Source organism: Dipodomys merriami, unplaced genomic scaffold, assembly GCF_024711535.1.
Source record: "Dipodomys merriami isolate MVZ:Mamm:240054 unplaced genomic scaffold, mDipMer1.0.p SCAF_45, whole genome shotgun sequence".
Classification (NCBI taxonomy): Eukaryota; Metazoa; Chordata; class Mammalia; order Rodentia; family Heteromyidae; genus Dipodomys; species Dipodomys merriami.
In genome coordinates, this window is record NW_027206013.1 from 5,139,807 (window position 1) to 5,155,774 (window position 15,968).

The 15,968-nt window shown below is 41.3% G+C and overlaps 1 protein-coding gene across 3 annotated transcripts; it reads right to left on the reverse strand.

Moving 5' to 3' along the window:
- Positions 1-5,184: 5,184 nt before the first annotated feature.
- LOC138808500 (uncharacterized) lies at positions 5,185-15,708 on the reverse strand. 3 transcript variants are annotated; one of them, XM_069994782.1, is made up of 5 exons: positions 15,620-15,708; positions 12,315-12,504; positions 10,037-10,130; positions 7,978-8,485; positions 5,185-5,405 (listed from the first exon to the last, which is right to left on the reverse strand). In XM_069994782.1, exons 3-5 carry the CDS (start codon positions 10,100-10,102, stop codon positions 5,230-5,232), a joined length of 750 nt encoding a protein of 249 aa, XP_069850883.1. In that variant the 5' UTR covers positions 10,103-10,130; positions 12,315-12,504; positions 15,620-15,708; the 3' UTR covers positions 5,185-5,229. The 3 variants fall into 3 exon arrangements, with proteins under 3 accessions (XP_069850883.1, XP_069850884.1, XP_069850885.1); XM_069994783.1 differs by lacking the exon at positions 12,315-12,504 and adding an exon at positions 14,968-15,082; XM_069994784.1 differs by lacking the exon at positions 12,315-12,504.
- Positions 15,709-15,968: the final 260 nt, after the last annotated feature.

Genomic DNA, 15,968 nt, shown 5'->3' on the forward strand with positions numbered 1-15,968 from the left:
TTTTAATGAAAAGTTTATTTTGTCAGATATCAGGATAGCTACACCTGCTTTCTTACTGGGGGCGTTTGATTGGTAGATCCTTTTCCACCCCTTCACTCTGAGTTTGTTTGTATGTTTGGCTGAGAGGTGGGTCTCCTGAAGGCAACAGATGGATGGGTCTTGTTTTCTTATCCAGTCCTCAGTTCGTTTTCTTTTAATTGGCGAATTCAGCCCATTTATATTAAGAGAAAGTATAGAGAGATGCATTGTTGTCCCTGCCATTCTGTTTTCCTAAGTTTTTCTTTTTTCCTTTCCTCCTGTGCTTGCTCAGTTAGACTTTGAGTAACGCCTGTTTGGGGCAGGCCCCAGTTCCTGGCTGCTTTCTTCAGGTTGTGTCCCCCCTCTTAGAATTCTTTGTAATGCTGGCTTAATGTTTATGTATTCATTTAGTTTTTCTTTGCTATTAAAAGTTTTCAGTTCTCCATCAAATGTGAATGCTAGCTTTGCCGGGTAGATCAGTCTGGGTTGGCAGTTATTGGCTCTCAGGGCTCGTATGGTGCTTTCCCAGGCTTTTCTTGCATTCATTGTTTGTGTGGAGAGATCTGCAGTAATTCTTATTTTTTTCCCATTGTAGTATAGCTCCTTCTTCATTTTTGCTGCATGCAGGATTGTTTCCTTATTATTCAGATCTATCATTTTTACTATAATGTGTCTAGAAGTGTTTCTCCTGGGGTCTTGCTTGTTCGGTGTTCGATAAGCTTTTGTGATGTAGTTAAGATGGTCGTTTTTGAGGTGGGGAAAATTTTCATTGATTATATTGTTAAATAGGTGTTGCATTCCCTTGCTCTGGAATTCCTCACCTTGGTCCACTCCAATTATGCGAAGGTTAAATTTTTTAGCATTATCTGCTTGCTCTTGAATATCCCTTTGGTTTAATTTGAGTGATTTTTCCATATCTGTCACTTTTTGGTCCAGTTGGTGTATTCTGTCTTCTGTATCTGACACCCTACCTTCCATTTCATTCACTCTGTTGACAGTGGCTTCTATTGTGGTTTGCATGGAGGAAATGGATCCCTTTATGGATTCAATGTTGGTTCTCAGAGTACTGATCTCACCTCTCAATGAGGTATGCATTACCTCTAATTTGGCGTTTATCTCACTTCTTACTGAGGTTTGTGCAGCTTCTATTTTTGCATGCATCTCTTGTTTGATACCCTGTATCTCTTTGGATAGTTCATCCTTGTGCTCTTTCAATTTCTGATCAATTTCTTGCTTTATTTCTTGAGTCATTGCCTCCAGCAACCCTTGGAAGTAGCCTTTGTCTTCCATTCCTGCTTTGCTCCCACTGGGGCTCTCCCCAGTGTGGCTGCTGGCTTTTGAGGTGGGCTTGCTGTCCTGGGTGGTAGTAAACCTTGTGATTTTTCTCTGTGATTTTCGCATGGAGGTTCAGGAGACTGCTCTTCAATTTTGTTTTGGTGTGTCTGTCTTTGCTTGGTTGCTGATTCTGTATTGGTAGAGAGAGTCTGTGCCTGATCTGGGTTCTGTTGGGAGCCTATTTCCAGCTGCTATTCTGACTTAGGATTCTCAGCTCTCTGCTGTAGATTGCTGGCAGTTCCCGCCTTTGGAAGGGTTGAGCAGCCTAGACTGCTTGTGTTTGCTCCTACGGGTGCTCTTGTGAAGAACAGATGCTCTGGATGCACTCTCCCAAATGCTGGAGTCTGCTATGGGCTCCTGATGTGTTTTTGTTTATTTGTTTTGGGCTGGTTGTGGGCTTAAACTCTAGGTTTGGGTGCTGTCCCTCAGCTTTTCAGCTCAAGGCTGGCACCCTACCGTTTGAGCCACAGCACCACTTCTGACCCTTTTTGCTTTTGTGATGCTGAGGAATCAGATCCAGGGCCTCATACATCCAAGACTATCACTCTATTGCTGAGCCGCCTTAACAGTCTGAGCTCCTGCTTACTATCAGGTGCTGGCAGCCTGTGTTGCCCAATTCCCAGTCTAGGGTATATGGGTGGAGTTTTGGTGGGGTTTGGGCTTCTCTTGTCCTGGGCCTCCAGGTCTTTTGTTGTCACAGGCGTGCTTCCTGGGGGAGTGTTGTTTCCTGGTTTTCTCCCCTCTGTTGAGGCGTATGCTCAGCTTTTTACTTCAATTGGGAGGAGTTGGTTGTGTTGTTCAGGCGCCGGATCCCCGGGCCTGGTTCCGGCCCCAGCCTGGAGCGCGCTTGTTAGGCCTGTGCTGATGTGTATACCACCTAGGTTATGCAGCCTGGAGCGCACTCGTTAGGCCTGTGCTGATGTGTATACCACCTAGGTTATACAGCCTGGGGGACACAGTTCAAATTTCTTCTACTGTTGGTAGTCTTGACCCAGGGGCGCTGTTCCTGGCTTGGGCATTTAAGCTCCCTTCCAGGGGTGCTCTTGCTCTAGCCTGGCCAGCTGAGTGTGCTCCACGGGCTGGTGGAGCTCTCAAACAGTTCCCAGTTTTAGTGGGTCCTGTGGTCCGGGTGCTGGGGTAGGGAGTCTAGGTCAGGGTCTGGGGATTCCCTCCAGCTCTGGTCTCCCTTGAGGGATACACTTCCCCTGTGGGGTACTCACCCTGGAGCTGGTTGTTTCTGTGTGGTGTAGGTCGTCAGTTGTTGTTGCAATCCGGGCTGGGTTGGGCGGTGGTGGCTCTGTGTGATTCTTTTCTGTCTCTGCCTCTGTCGAAGCTGTCGGGTCAAGAGTGTCCACGCTCAGGCAGCTTCTTCTCGGTACCTCTGGGGCCCGAGTGACCCCGCTGGGTCATTGCGATCGTGATCGGGCGGGCGGGTGGTTTGCAGACAGGACCCTTTGTGGCACTGCTGGCGCCGAGCGGCTTTGGCGGGATGGAACCTCTCTGCTCGGGTGGAGAGTGCTGGATCGTTGTGATCGCGATCAGGCGGGCCGGGTGGTCTGCCGACAGGTCCTTTTGTCACTCTGCTGATGCTGAGCGGCTTTGGCGGGATGGAGCCTCTCTGCTCAGGTGGAGAGTGAGGGGTGGGGGTGGGATCCTCGTGGAGACTCCCGGCTGGTAGGTTTCTCTGTTCCTGGCGATCTGCTGTTCTGCAAACCAGTACCTGATGTTCTGAAAGCGGCCCCCTGTGTCTCTGCTGTGTCTCTGGGGCTCCCCCAGCCCCCGCCGGGGCCGGCTGGCCGGCGGCTTGGCGCACTGCCACGCAGCCAGTAAAGGTTGGGGGAGGGGTCTTCGCTTTTCTCTGTTTTGAAATTCTTCTTTTTCTCTCTTTCTTTTTTTGTTATTCTCCGCCTCTGGTTTTTCTCTGAGTGTTCGTCTTTTTGTTGTTGTAGGTCTCTTGGGGAGATTAAGCATTGGAACTCGAACTCTCTTTTTGGTTGGAGAGAGCTGTGGCGTTTCCCTACTGCCCCGTCGCCATCTTGGTCCCCCCTTCACATAAGTTTTTGAGAGAAGAAAACACAGTTCCTTGCCACAATAGTTTGAGAAATGGTAGTTAAATAAACATTCTGATAGTTATATACCTGTAAACAAGTGGCGGTGTCCACTTGTGTGGCTTAGCATTATTTCTGGATGTGTCTGTGTAGAGGTTTTCAGGTGAGCATTTAAATCAGTGGACTCAGTAAAGGAGATGACCCTTCCCAGTGTAGGTGGGTGTCATTCAATCTTTTGAGAAATGAATAAAAGGAGAAGTGGAGAGATAGAGAGAAATCACCTTTTTTGCCTTCATATAAAGGCTGGGACATCTTTTTCTTTATATTGAAAAATAAATTCATTAAGATAATAATAAACTATCCAAATGGCACACTGGAATTTGAAGAAAAAGGTTCGGTGATTTGGAATATAGCACTAGATCATAGCATAGTAAGACAGTAGGAACTGATATAAAATTTGAGAGTAATTGAGGGTACAATGAATGCTTGGGAACAAAGATGGTGTTTAATATGAAACTTGAAGATATATGTTGTATAATAGTTCACAATTGAGAATGTGGATCAGTGATAGAATACTTGATTAACATGCAAGAGACCTGTCTTCAAGAATCGCCATTGCGGGCTCAGTGGTAGAGCTCTTGCCTTGCATGCATGAGGCCCTGGGTTCAATTCCTCAGCACCACATAAGCAAAAAGAAAAAAGCCGGAAGTGGTGCTGTGGCTCAAGTGGTAGAGCGCTAGCCTTGAGCTGAAGAGCTGAGGGACAGTGCCCAGGCCCAGAGTTCAGGCCCCATGACCGGACCCCCCCCCGCAAAAAAAAGAATCGCCATTGCAAATAATTTTTTTTAAAGTTCAAAAATAAAGTGACTAATAATTTTTAGAAGTGATAAAATAGGCCTTAAGTTGAAAAATCTCACTGAGCAAGGTGTATAAAAGTATACCTTGCCAGATACAAATGGCTCATACCTATAATCCTAACTTCTCAGAAGGCTGAGATCTGAGAATTACAGTTCAAGCCAGCTGAGCAGAAAATTCCATAAGACTATTATTTCCAGTTAATGAGCAAAATGCTGGAGGGGAGCTGTGGCTCAAATGGTAGAGCACTAACTTTGACCGTAAGAGCTCAGGGACAGTGCTTAGGCCCTAAGTTCAAGATCCAGGATTGGCACACACACACACACTTATATCAAGAATAACAAAGCTTCCTATAAAGATTTCCAAGTTGTTCACAAATCTTCCTATTATTATTCCAAGAAGATGTTCCCTTCCTGTTCCTGTTCCCTCTGAGCAACTAACATAAAAATTCTCAGATCTCTGTATCTAGAGGGATGAATATTTAAACTAGCCAAATAGTTCAACTAGTTGAATTTATTAATTGTTTAAGATGATGGACTTTCTTCTGTGCTTAAATTGAGAAATAGGTGCTGGAAATTAAACCTAGTACCACATCTGGGCCTAGTAATGTTTTAGAAGATATAGTTATTTACAAATTATTCTTGTTTAGACTTTTTTTGCTTGAACATTTTTTTCTTGCTTGCAAAATTTTTCCCTCATAATAAGCAATAGAACCTTGATTCAAATGGGTTTTATGCATCTAAACCACCTATATTAGCAGATACACTTAATTTTTTTTTACTTAATATTAATGTTTTGAGTCTTTCTAGGGGTATATTGTACAGACTCAGCCCAGATGTAATTGGATACCTCTTCTGTATAAATTCAATGTTCTCAAAAGCAAAACTCCACATCCAAGATATTTTAATAAACTAGACTTTCCAGTTAAAATCATAAGTTTCTTCTTTTTGATTATCAGGTTGAGGCTAAAAAATTCAAAGTCTGAATGTGAGTAGAGGTGGGAAAATAGGAGGCAAGTTCTGGCTCTTTACAAATCTCTTTTCAGTGTCATACTTTACTTCCATCGATGTATCTCTAAAATTCCTCTTCAACTTCACAATCCCCGTAAAATATTTGGATTCCAGATCTCGCAGATCGAAGAACTGTTTTTCTAAAAGGAATCATATTTTCAAAGAATCACATGGTTATTTAACTTTTAGTCTGAGTTGCCTTAATGATTTGAGCCTCCTCCTTGTTGGGAGAAAGCAGTTTCAAAAGATCTATAAGTGGAGAAATTATGGTATTTATCTCATTTACTACTTTCCCCTAAGAAAAAAAAGATAAGTCTGGCATGCTGAATTTTAGTGGAATCTACAGGGCCAGAGCAGATAAAGGGAGTGTCTCCTTGTGTGCTTATACATTAGCAAAAGGTGCACAGGGAGACCTAATGGAACTAACAACAACAGGGATGAGAAATTCATCCTAAATGAGTTGTAGAAATAGACTGATGAGAGGCACACAGCTTGTTAGTCTCATTTCTTCCAACATGCTGATGTAAACCTTGAGTATAAAAGAGCAATGGAATCTCTTCTCAGCTTTTTGGCTAAGATCAAGTGTGAAAGAGTAGTGGCTTAGCTGGAATCTAGCTTATACCTTAGCTAGAATCCTTCCTTATACCTTTGAGCAGCTAACATAAAAATTCTCAAGCTCTCTGTCTAGAGAGTTGAATACTTCCTATAATGTTTCAGAACCTACCAGTTGGAGCATCATTACTCATTGCATTCAAGGAGCCAAGGAGCTAAGGGAAACCAAGTCAAGACATATGCTTATCCCTTAACTTAGCAGTCATTTCCCATTTTCTTCCTTAGAACTCTTTTCCCAACTAACTATGCTGAAAACCTAAAACTCAAAACAAACAACACCAACAAGAAAACTGAGAATGAAGATAAGGTGTTGAGTGTAAAATCATAGTAAGAAAGACAAGAAAAGATAATAATGCAGAAGATAATAATAATACAAAAGATATTAATGGAGAAAAGCATAGGCAGGTATATTCTTTTGAGTGACTTTACCATTCTCTCCACATGATGAACAGGTCACTACAGTGCATGAGTTGAGAAAAATATGACCCCTACTCCGTTAATCCTCCAACCCTATACTGGGAAGGGCTAAGGCTTCCCAAGTGTGCTTGGGAGAATCTGTTGATGTATATTCGGTACATACAAAAAACAGTTGTTAGGGATTCTCCCTTGAGTTCATCCTTTTCCCACTAGGATAGATTATACAGCTACCTTGATTTCAACAATTTGTCCCCAGGGTCGTTACCAAGTTTCAGGGAGCTGTGATGATCTTCATAGACATGCATTGCAATAAGTTTTAGGAGAAGAAAGGGAAGAAATATTTGGCTGGAGAAGGATTTGGATCAAAGACCTTTATGACATGATTTGTGGTAGACACACTAGATTAACTTCTTTCATGCCAATTACAACTGTATTTATCAGCCTTCCTTGCAGGGTGGGATGACAACTGGATGTAAAAAGAAGCCCTCTAAGGAATAATATTCTCAGAAAACTGTTTTCCTAGAAAATAAGATATATCTCAGTGGTAAAACACATGCATAGTATATGTCAGGCTTTTGGTGTGATTCAACACTATACAACAAACAAATGAAGAACAGAAGGTATCTCCTTAAGGTCCTAAGCCACTCCGTGTGATCTTTGGTCTTTTATGAGTACCTCTCTATTAAAGAATCAGAAGTGAAGAGCTTCTTTATTGTTTATGATCTCTGCTGAGAGAGCTGGTAGAAATGTAACAGTAAGTTTTTTGAATAAAATAATCTCTAGATAGGCTAGAGTGGCTCATGCCTATAATCCTAACTACCCAAGAGGCTGAGATCTGAGGATCATGATTCAAACACATCCTGAGCAGGAAAATCCAAGAGTGTTATCTCCAATTTACCAACAAAAAGCCACAAGTGGAACTACGGTTCAATTGGTGGAGCACTAGTCTTGAGGGGGAAAAAGAAAAATCTCTGGGACAGTGTATACACAAAACTCTAAAAATCTCTAAGTCTCACCAGAAATAAGTACCTATGGGGAACTGTAGTATCTGGGTATAACTGGCTATGTTACAAAAGAGAATTTAAGTGTTGTATCTAAATAATGTACCCTTTAGGAATGAATCTGGGACATAACCCTGGCATTTTTTTTTTTTTTTTGTCTGTTGTGGGGCTTGAACTCTGGGCCTGGGCGCTGTCCCTCAGCTCTTCAGCTCAAGGTGAGCGCTCTACCACTTGAGCTACAGCGCCACTTCCATCCCTGGCATTTTTTAAAGTTCTTTTTTACTACATTTCATTGTCACTGTAAGCAGGAAAAGCCATAACCATTTACCCTAGAATAAGCAATATTTCCCCGGGTCAATATTTGATTATTTCTGTTTCAGAAAGCTATCTTAATTTTATTTTATTTTATTTATTTTATTTTTTTTTTGCCGGTCATGGGGCCTGAACTCTGGGCCTGGGCGCTGTCCCTCAGCTCTTCAGCTCAAGGCTAGCGCTCTTCCACTGGAGCCACAGCACCACTTCCGGTTTTTTCTATTTATGTGGTGCTAAGGAATGGAACCCAGGGCCTCATGCTTGCAAAGCATGCACTCTACCGCTGAGCTACCTTCCCAGCCCCGCTATCTTAATTTTAAATAAGACTTCCGCTTTCTCCCTAACATGTGGCCTCATCTGTTTAAATTACCTGGCTCTATTATGACATATCTTGCAGGTTTACTTTCAATCACCATCTGTAGGGCATGAGTAGAGAGGCCGAAACGCCCGAGTATTTTGTCACGTTCCCTAATTTCCCGAATGGTATATTCGGGCTCAGAACTTGGCTTGTCAATGATAATTTCATAAGGAAAAGTGTGCACAGGAGGATGGATGTTTTGCTGGACCAGTCTCTTCCAGGACCTGGAGAGCTTCTCCACTGGCTCAATGGACTTAATTAGCAGGCTGTGGTAAAGGACTTCATTCATAGACTTTGGTGTCACTTCTTTCTTAGTGTCTTCTTTTTTCAATATAGTACATGTGAAAACAGGTTGGGAATCTCCTTTCTTTGCCTCAGTTTCATGAATGAGAGAAATGGCAGTCAGGTTTTCAGTAAGTAGTTTCTGTGCTTCCCGAAGTGAAATGCCCTGAGTTTTTAGGAGATTTGATTTCTTACTTTCCTTATTAAAATTCTCAATGGATACATATAACTCTGGCAGCTGTAGTGAGAAAGCAAGAAAAAAGTCATGAAATCCATGAAAATATAATAATCTGTCAAATCCCAAGCCCTAGAGCAATTAAGACAACAAATAATCATATAAACAGAAGCATTTCTCTTAAAAAGGTACCTTTGCCTAAGAAAATCAAGTCAATGGCTAGGATGTGTAATCTTAGCATTATTTTTATATGTCAAGTTCTTTGCTATAAAAGAAGTGGGCTAGTGTTGGACTTCAAGGCCTCAGATCTTTGTTCCTCTACAATTCTGAGTGACTACCATGAAAGATAGCTCAGTGGAGCTGGCTTTACTTCTTTTAAATAAGAATATATGCATATATAATTATATATAATATTTAATTATATTATATTAAATAATAACATAATCAAAACAAATTCCAAGAAATGGAAACATGGATATTTGTTTATTTTTTGGTGTTAGTGATGTTTAGTTTTGCTTTCGGGCTTTTTTTGGGGTGATTTCTTCAGGAAAAGAAGGGGCACAGAAATGGAGAGAGGAAGGGTAAACAAATGCAGCCATGATGTTCAATATATATTATGCAGAAAATGAACTATGCAACTTGTGGGCAGGGGCAAGATGGGAGAATTGGGAAAAAGGAAAGGGTGATTTTGATTATATAAAATAATATTTAATTATATATGTATATATATGTATATATGTATAATTTTTCTGATTGTTTGCGGGGCTTGAACTCAGTGCCTGGGCACTGTTGCTCAAAGTGGGAGAGCACTAGCTTTGAGCAAAAAAGCTCAGGGAAGTGGGGCACTGGTGGCTCACACCTGTAATCCTAGCTACTTAGGAGGCTGAGATATGAGGATCATGGTTCAAAGCAGCACAGGCAGGAAAGTTTGTGAGACCCTTATCTCCAATTAACCACCAGAAAACCAAAAGTGGTGCTGTGGCTCAAGTGGCAGAGCACTCACCTTGAGCTGAAGAGCTGAGGGACAGCACCCAGTCCCACCACCACCAATATATATATATATATATATGTATATATTATATATACATATATATACATTACTGTTATTATTAAAATGCTGTATAGAGGGGTTTTCATTTCATAAGTCAGGTAATGAGTACAATTGTTTTTGGACAATGTCACCCTTTCTTTTTTCCCAATTCCCCCATCCTGTCCCTGCCCACAAGTTGCATACTTCATTTTCTACATAATATATATTGAACATCATGGCTGCATTTGTGTACTCTTCCTCTCTCCATTTCTGTGCTCCTTCTTTCCCTGAAGAGATCTCCCCAAAAAATCCCCAAAGCAAAAGTAAACATCACTAACACCAAAAAATAAACAAATATCCATGTTTCCATTTCTTGGGATTTGTTTTGATAAATAGTATTTTAATAGTTCACAGGAGTTATACCTTTGGGTTCCTCCCCTAAGGGTGTCCTCATTTCGTCTGTCTGTGTATGAATGCCTAGAGTCCTGTACAAATGATCATGTCCAGTTCTAATAATCTGAGTTTTTATGAGTCTTGACTGTAAAATTTCTGGTGTTTAATATGATAGGATTTTAAATACATACCGAACATTTCTGATATTCTGCTACCTCTGTGACCATTGTCAAGCTGGCACATCTTTTGAGGGACATTGTACTGGGAGTTTATTTTCTGTAACTCCTAAAAAATCAATAGAAGGTAAATGTTAACAATAAAAAATCTGATAAAATACATGAGAAGTAGTAACACATAAAAATCTGAAATTTGTGAAAGGGACACTATATTTTACATTTTATTTTGTTTTCTCTAGGTTTAAGTTTTACAAATTCATCATGTTTCACAATTAGATAAACATAGAACATGAGCCTAACTAAAAGAGTACTCAGGAATAGGGAAGAGAAAGGGAAATAGAAAGGATGTGAATTATTTTAAAACATACCACAAAGGCAAATGAAAACAGCATAAAAAGTCTAAAAGAAAAAAAAGAATAGAGAGAGAAAACAGTTGATCAACATGGGTTAGAATATCAGAAAGAAGAAACAGACCCTGTTGAGGAGGTAGGTAGTATCAGGAGGAGGTTGGGTTAACAAGGAGAGTAAATGTGGTCAAAGTAGATAGCTTGTATGTATGAAAGTTTAAAACCTACTAAAATTGTTTCAGGAAATAAAGAAGAGGAACAAAGAAAGTAATAGAAGGTATGAGGTAGATTAAAATATACTCTATATACAAGAGAAAATGTCAAAATAAATTCTATCCCATGAAACTAATATACTAATAAAATTAACTAATGTACATATAAAATATGAGAATAGATTTTGTGTTCTCACCACAAAAAAAGATTATGTATAAACTTATAGCTTTATTTGACAATTCTACAATGTACAAATTTTTCAAACTATCATGTTTTTACACCGTAAATAATAAACTTTTATCAATTAAAAATAATAAAACTTGGGGAAAAAACTAATCATAAACTATGCACCAGTAACTCACACCTGTAGTCCTAGCTACTCAGGAGGCTGAGATCTGAGGATGGCAGTTTGAGACCAGCCTGGACAGGCAAGTCCATAGGACTCATCTCCTATTAAGCACAAAAAGCCAAGTGGTAGAGCAAAAAATCTCAGGGACAGGGCCCAGGCCATGAGTTCAAATCCCAGGACAGACACACCAAAAAAAAAAAAAAAAAAGAGAAAAGAAAAAGAAAACCAAACAACTAATCATGTTTCAACTAAGTGTTTTTCTGTGAAGCACCCTGACATTCTTAAATATGTGTTCATATTTAATACAAGTTCAAGTAATCTGATATAGACTGTTTATTTTGGTCAAGCATTTTGAACACCCTTTCTTTCATCTAAATTAAAACTCACCTACATTCTTACTGAGAAAAAATGTTCTTCGAGGAGACAAAAGCTGATAATCAGGATAACAACACAATGAACATTTTGAGACCATTTGCTTTGTGCCAGATCAAAAATTAAGAGGCGGGGCTGGGAAGGTGGCTCAGTGGTAGAACGCATGCCTTGCATGCCAGAGGCCCTGGGTTCGATTCCTCAGCACCACATAAGCAAAAAGAAAAAAGCCGAAAGTGGCGCTGTGGCTCAAGTGGTAGAGTGCTAACCTTGAGCTAAAGAGCTGAGGGACAGCGCCCAGGCCCAGAGTTCAGGCCCCATGACCGGACCCCCAAAAAAAAAACCAAAACAAAAATCAAGAGGCGTTCTATAGATGGGACTGGGATTGAAAGCAACCAAGAGGCCCTTATAATTGCAATTTGTGGCAGTCCAATCTACTCCCACATTTGATTCTGCCTGGCCCTATTCTTGGCTTTGACCACTAGCAAGTGGCACTGTGTGAATAAGTGCAGAGTTTAGACCTTCAGAAGCTTGGTGGCTTTCCTTCACATTCTTAGAAGCCTAAGCCACATGGAAAGAGATCTGGCTACTTTTCTGTGGAGACCAGGTGGAGCCAGCAGCCAGTACTAACCTCTGGACATGTAACAAAGCCATGTCAATTCATGAAGCCCCCAGGCACCTGCAGTTAACTAAAACTTCATGGCCAACCCAAGCTGAGCCTAAAAAGAGAACCATCACCTCCATTTAGAAATAGCTAAGCTGGCCTACTTTAATCTATGACAGCCATAATTGGATTTAGGGGAGGAGGGTAGTCCTGGGGCTTGAACTCAGAGCCTAGACACTATAGGGTAGTTTTTTTTTGTCCAAGGCTACCACTCTACTACTTAAGCCTCAGCTTCCTGGCTTTCTGGTGGTTAATTGGAAATAAGGGGCTCATGGACTTTCCCACCCAAACCATGATCCTCAAATCTCAGCCCACTAAGTACCTACTCATGCAGGCATGAAACACCAGTACCTGGCCATTATTGTTATTTTAAGCCATGAGTCTTGGTTGGATTTTTAGGTAGCAATCAATACAGATGTACCACAATATGTCACATTCTTGGTTGAATTTATTTCAGCAAACCTTCTGTTGTAAATAAGGGACTGTAAGGAGGAAAAACATTCCGAAGTAGTTCTGCCTGCCATGGTCATTGGATGAGTGCCTATAATGATTCAGAAACATGTAGTGTTTAGGATGAGACAAAGCAGTATGTTATTCCCCTTTCCCAAGAAATATTGAAAAACCTCTTTAGATAAACGCTCCTCATCCCATGATCGGGATGCTAAAACCACTCTAAAATGAAGATGTGTTACTTCAGCTCATTTACCAATCATCACAATTTAGTCAAACTGTGGCTCCTAAGCATCCTCTCTCAATCATGGGACAGTTGGGGGCTGTGGCTCACTACCACTGTTAAGCCTCAAGCCTCAAGAGAGAGGATGGTACTGTGTTATCACTACTTGGGAAGATCACAAGCCCAGATTTGAAGCGTGGTTTCTACCCCATGTCACTGCTTTAGACATTGTAAAGTCAAAAGTTTGCAAGCTAAAATGTTGTACTTTGGGGGTGACATGTGTAATACATATATGCAAATGTCTTACTGTCACTTCAGAGTTCCTGAAATTAATATACAGGGCAAAAAGGCAATACAAAAAAAGGGGTAAGCACCCCTTTTCCTGTTTTCTTCTTCTCCCCCCCCCCCGCCCCCACCCGCTCTTTGGTCATGGGACTTGAATTCAAGGCCTGAACATTGTCCCTGAGCTTATTTGCCCAAGGCTAGCATTCTAGTGCACTTTGAGCCACAGAGCCACTTCTGGTTTTGTGGTGGTTAATTGGAGACAAAAGCCTCAGGGACTTTTCTGCATGGGCTGGCTATGAACTGGGATCCCCAAATCTCAGCCTCCTGAGTAGCTAGGATTACAGGGGTGAGCCACTTGTACCTGGCCCTTTTCCTGTTTTCAAGCACTAGCTTCACAGGCCTGTCTGTCATCAGCCAGTTGAAATAAGACTTGATTGTGCTTTTCCTGTTTGGTTCTCAAAGAGGAAAACTTGCTCTGAACTGCTTCACCTAAAGTTTCAGTGTCTTGGGTCAAACCCCAAAGCAAGTCAAAGTGATTTTCTGGGGTTGGAGTGAGGATGGAGGGGATTTAAATAGTATAAAGTTTCTTTAGGGATTTAAGAAAATACTAAAAGTTAGATGATGGTATTGGTTGAACAATTACATAATTTCCAAAATTTCTGAATAGAACACTAAATAGAATGAAGTTTAAATTGGGCATAGTGGTACATGCCTATAACCCAAGCTACTCAGAAATCAGAGCTGTGAAGATCAAGATCCAAGTTGGGCCTGGATAAAAGCACGAGAAGACCTTATCTGAAAAGTATCCCAAATCAAAAAGAAACATTCACCAGCACTCTTTATAACACACAAATATATTTACTCCCATTTTCTTGGAGGTTTTACTATGTAACCCAGGCTGGGATGGAATTTAGGAAACCCTGATTCAGCCTCCTGAGTGCTAGATTACAGGCCTAGGACAAAATGGAATAGAACTGAAAGTTGATGTAGGTCTCAAGCAATGTCTGTGATTCTAGTTTGCTTTGTGGATGCAACAACAGTTGGTCTATACCATGGGATCTAGAAATTAAAGATCCACACACCCTAAGAATGATACCTAGTGTAGGATCTGCTCAGCAACTTAGAGAACAGACAAATTTCTGTCACATTGCCTGTGCCCAAACTATCACACTATCTACAATTATTTTGGTTCGGGGGGCCTTTGGTAGCACAAAAAACCATGTAGCACCTGTTATGGGCAAGTAAGCTGAATGGGAGTCTAGTCAAGTGTGGCAATACTGACCATGAATCAACAACTGTTAACCTTGCATGTCATTTTAACAGCATTGTGAATATGTGTGTACTTCTGACAGCTGAGATGTAAGGTGGCACAAAAGAAAGTAAAGAAGGGAAAAAGATTCTGGCTAGATGACAGTAAAGGTAGGATAGTCTAGGGTGGGTCCAAAATAGTAACATTCCATCAAATAGAATTGCATGGGCCTGGTGTTGTGGATCAACAGTGGGTTAACATGCTTACTATGCAAGGGACAAGACTCTTGGCAGTCTTAAGGGAACTGTAACTGCGTAGGGACCTCTGTGTAGTTGGCCTCTGGCCTTCATGGGGCTTTAAGGACTGACAGATCTGTGCAGAAAGGAAGAAGAAGGAAGAAGGAGGAATCCCTGGTAGCTTTGGATGGAATCAAGTTTAACCAGTTCACTTATTTCACCCATTCAGTTTTGGTATAGAAAGTTTAGCCTGGCACCAGTGGCTCAAGCCTGTAATCCTAGCTCCTCAGGAAGTTGAGACATGAGTATCATGGTTCGAAGCCAGTCAGGGCAGAAAAGTCTGTCACACTCTTATCTCCAAAAAACTTGGAAAAAGCTGGAATTGGTACTGTGGCTCAAGTAGAGCACTAGCCGTGAGTACGAAGAAGCTCAGGGACAGTGCCCAGGCCCAAAGTTCAAGCACCAAGACTGGCAAAAAAAGAAAAGAAAAAAATATAAAAGTTTGTGCCCTGTTCTAGAAAAAAAGAAAGAGGAAGCTTTCCATATATTTTCATTTCTTACCTTTAAAATTATCATGATCGGGCACTGGTTGCTCATGCCTGTAATCCTAGCTACTCAGGAGGCTGAGATCTGAGCATCACAGTTTGAAGCCAGCATGTAGAAAAGACTCTTTTCTCTACTCAAAAACCAAAAGTGGCACTGTGGCTCAAGTAGTAGAGCGCTAGCCTTGAGCACAAAGAAGCTTAGGGACAGTGCTCAGGCCCTGAGTTCAAGTCCTACAACTAACAAAAAAGTCTCCCAAATCTGTATACCCTCTCAGCTAGACTTGTGTAGAAGAGAAAGAATACCACATATGTGGGGTGATGGGTGGTAGAAAAAAATCTGGTCCAAATATTTATTAGAATATTCCCAGGAAGGAAGGAGGCACAGGCAGCTAGAGAGGTCAGAGCTGTGAGTGGTGGTGGCAAGGAATATTTTTCAGGCTGTTAAAACCAGCTAACTTCCTATGATAAACCTTGAAAAAAGGTGAAACAGCCATCCTACCCACGCTGGCAGAAATGAACCCAAATATTATCTCTCAGCTCTGATCTTTTCCTCTTCCCTCCCTCCCTTGCCACCTCCCTACTCCTCTTTGATAGGCCCAGACTGACTTCATTTCCATGTTTTCTATGTCCTCATCATGCTCTATGATTATACCTGTAATTACACTTACCACCTGTTTTATAATTATCTAATATATATGGCCATCTCTGTCACAAATCCTTGTATTCCAAGTGCCATAGCCAAGTCTCATTCACTGCCCAGCTTCCAGGACTAGCCCTGAACCTAGCACATGTTACTGCTTAGTGTGTGGTAGGTGAGTAACTGTCCATTGTGACACTTGAACATCCTCAAGCTTACACAAACAGCTATGTGACAGTGAGGGACAAAGGATTATCTTGCTGTGTGAGGGTAATAGAAGGCAGAAAATGGAGAGTGGAAAGTAATTTTTTAAAAAATGAACAGAATGTGTAGAGGCTCATGCCCATTATCCGAGCTGTAAGGTCTGCCCAAGGCTATGC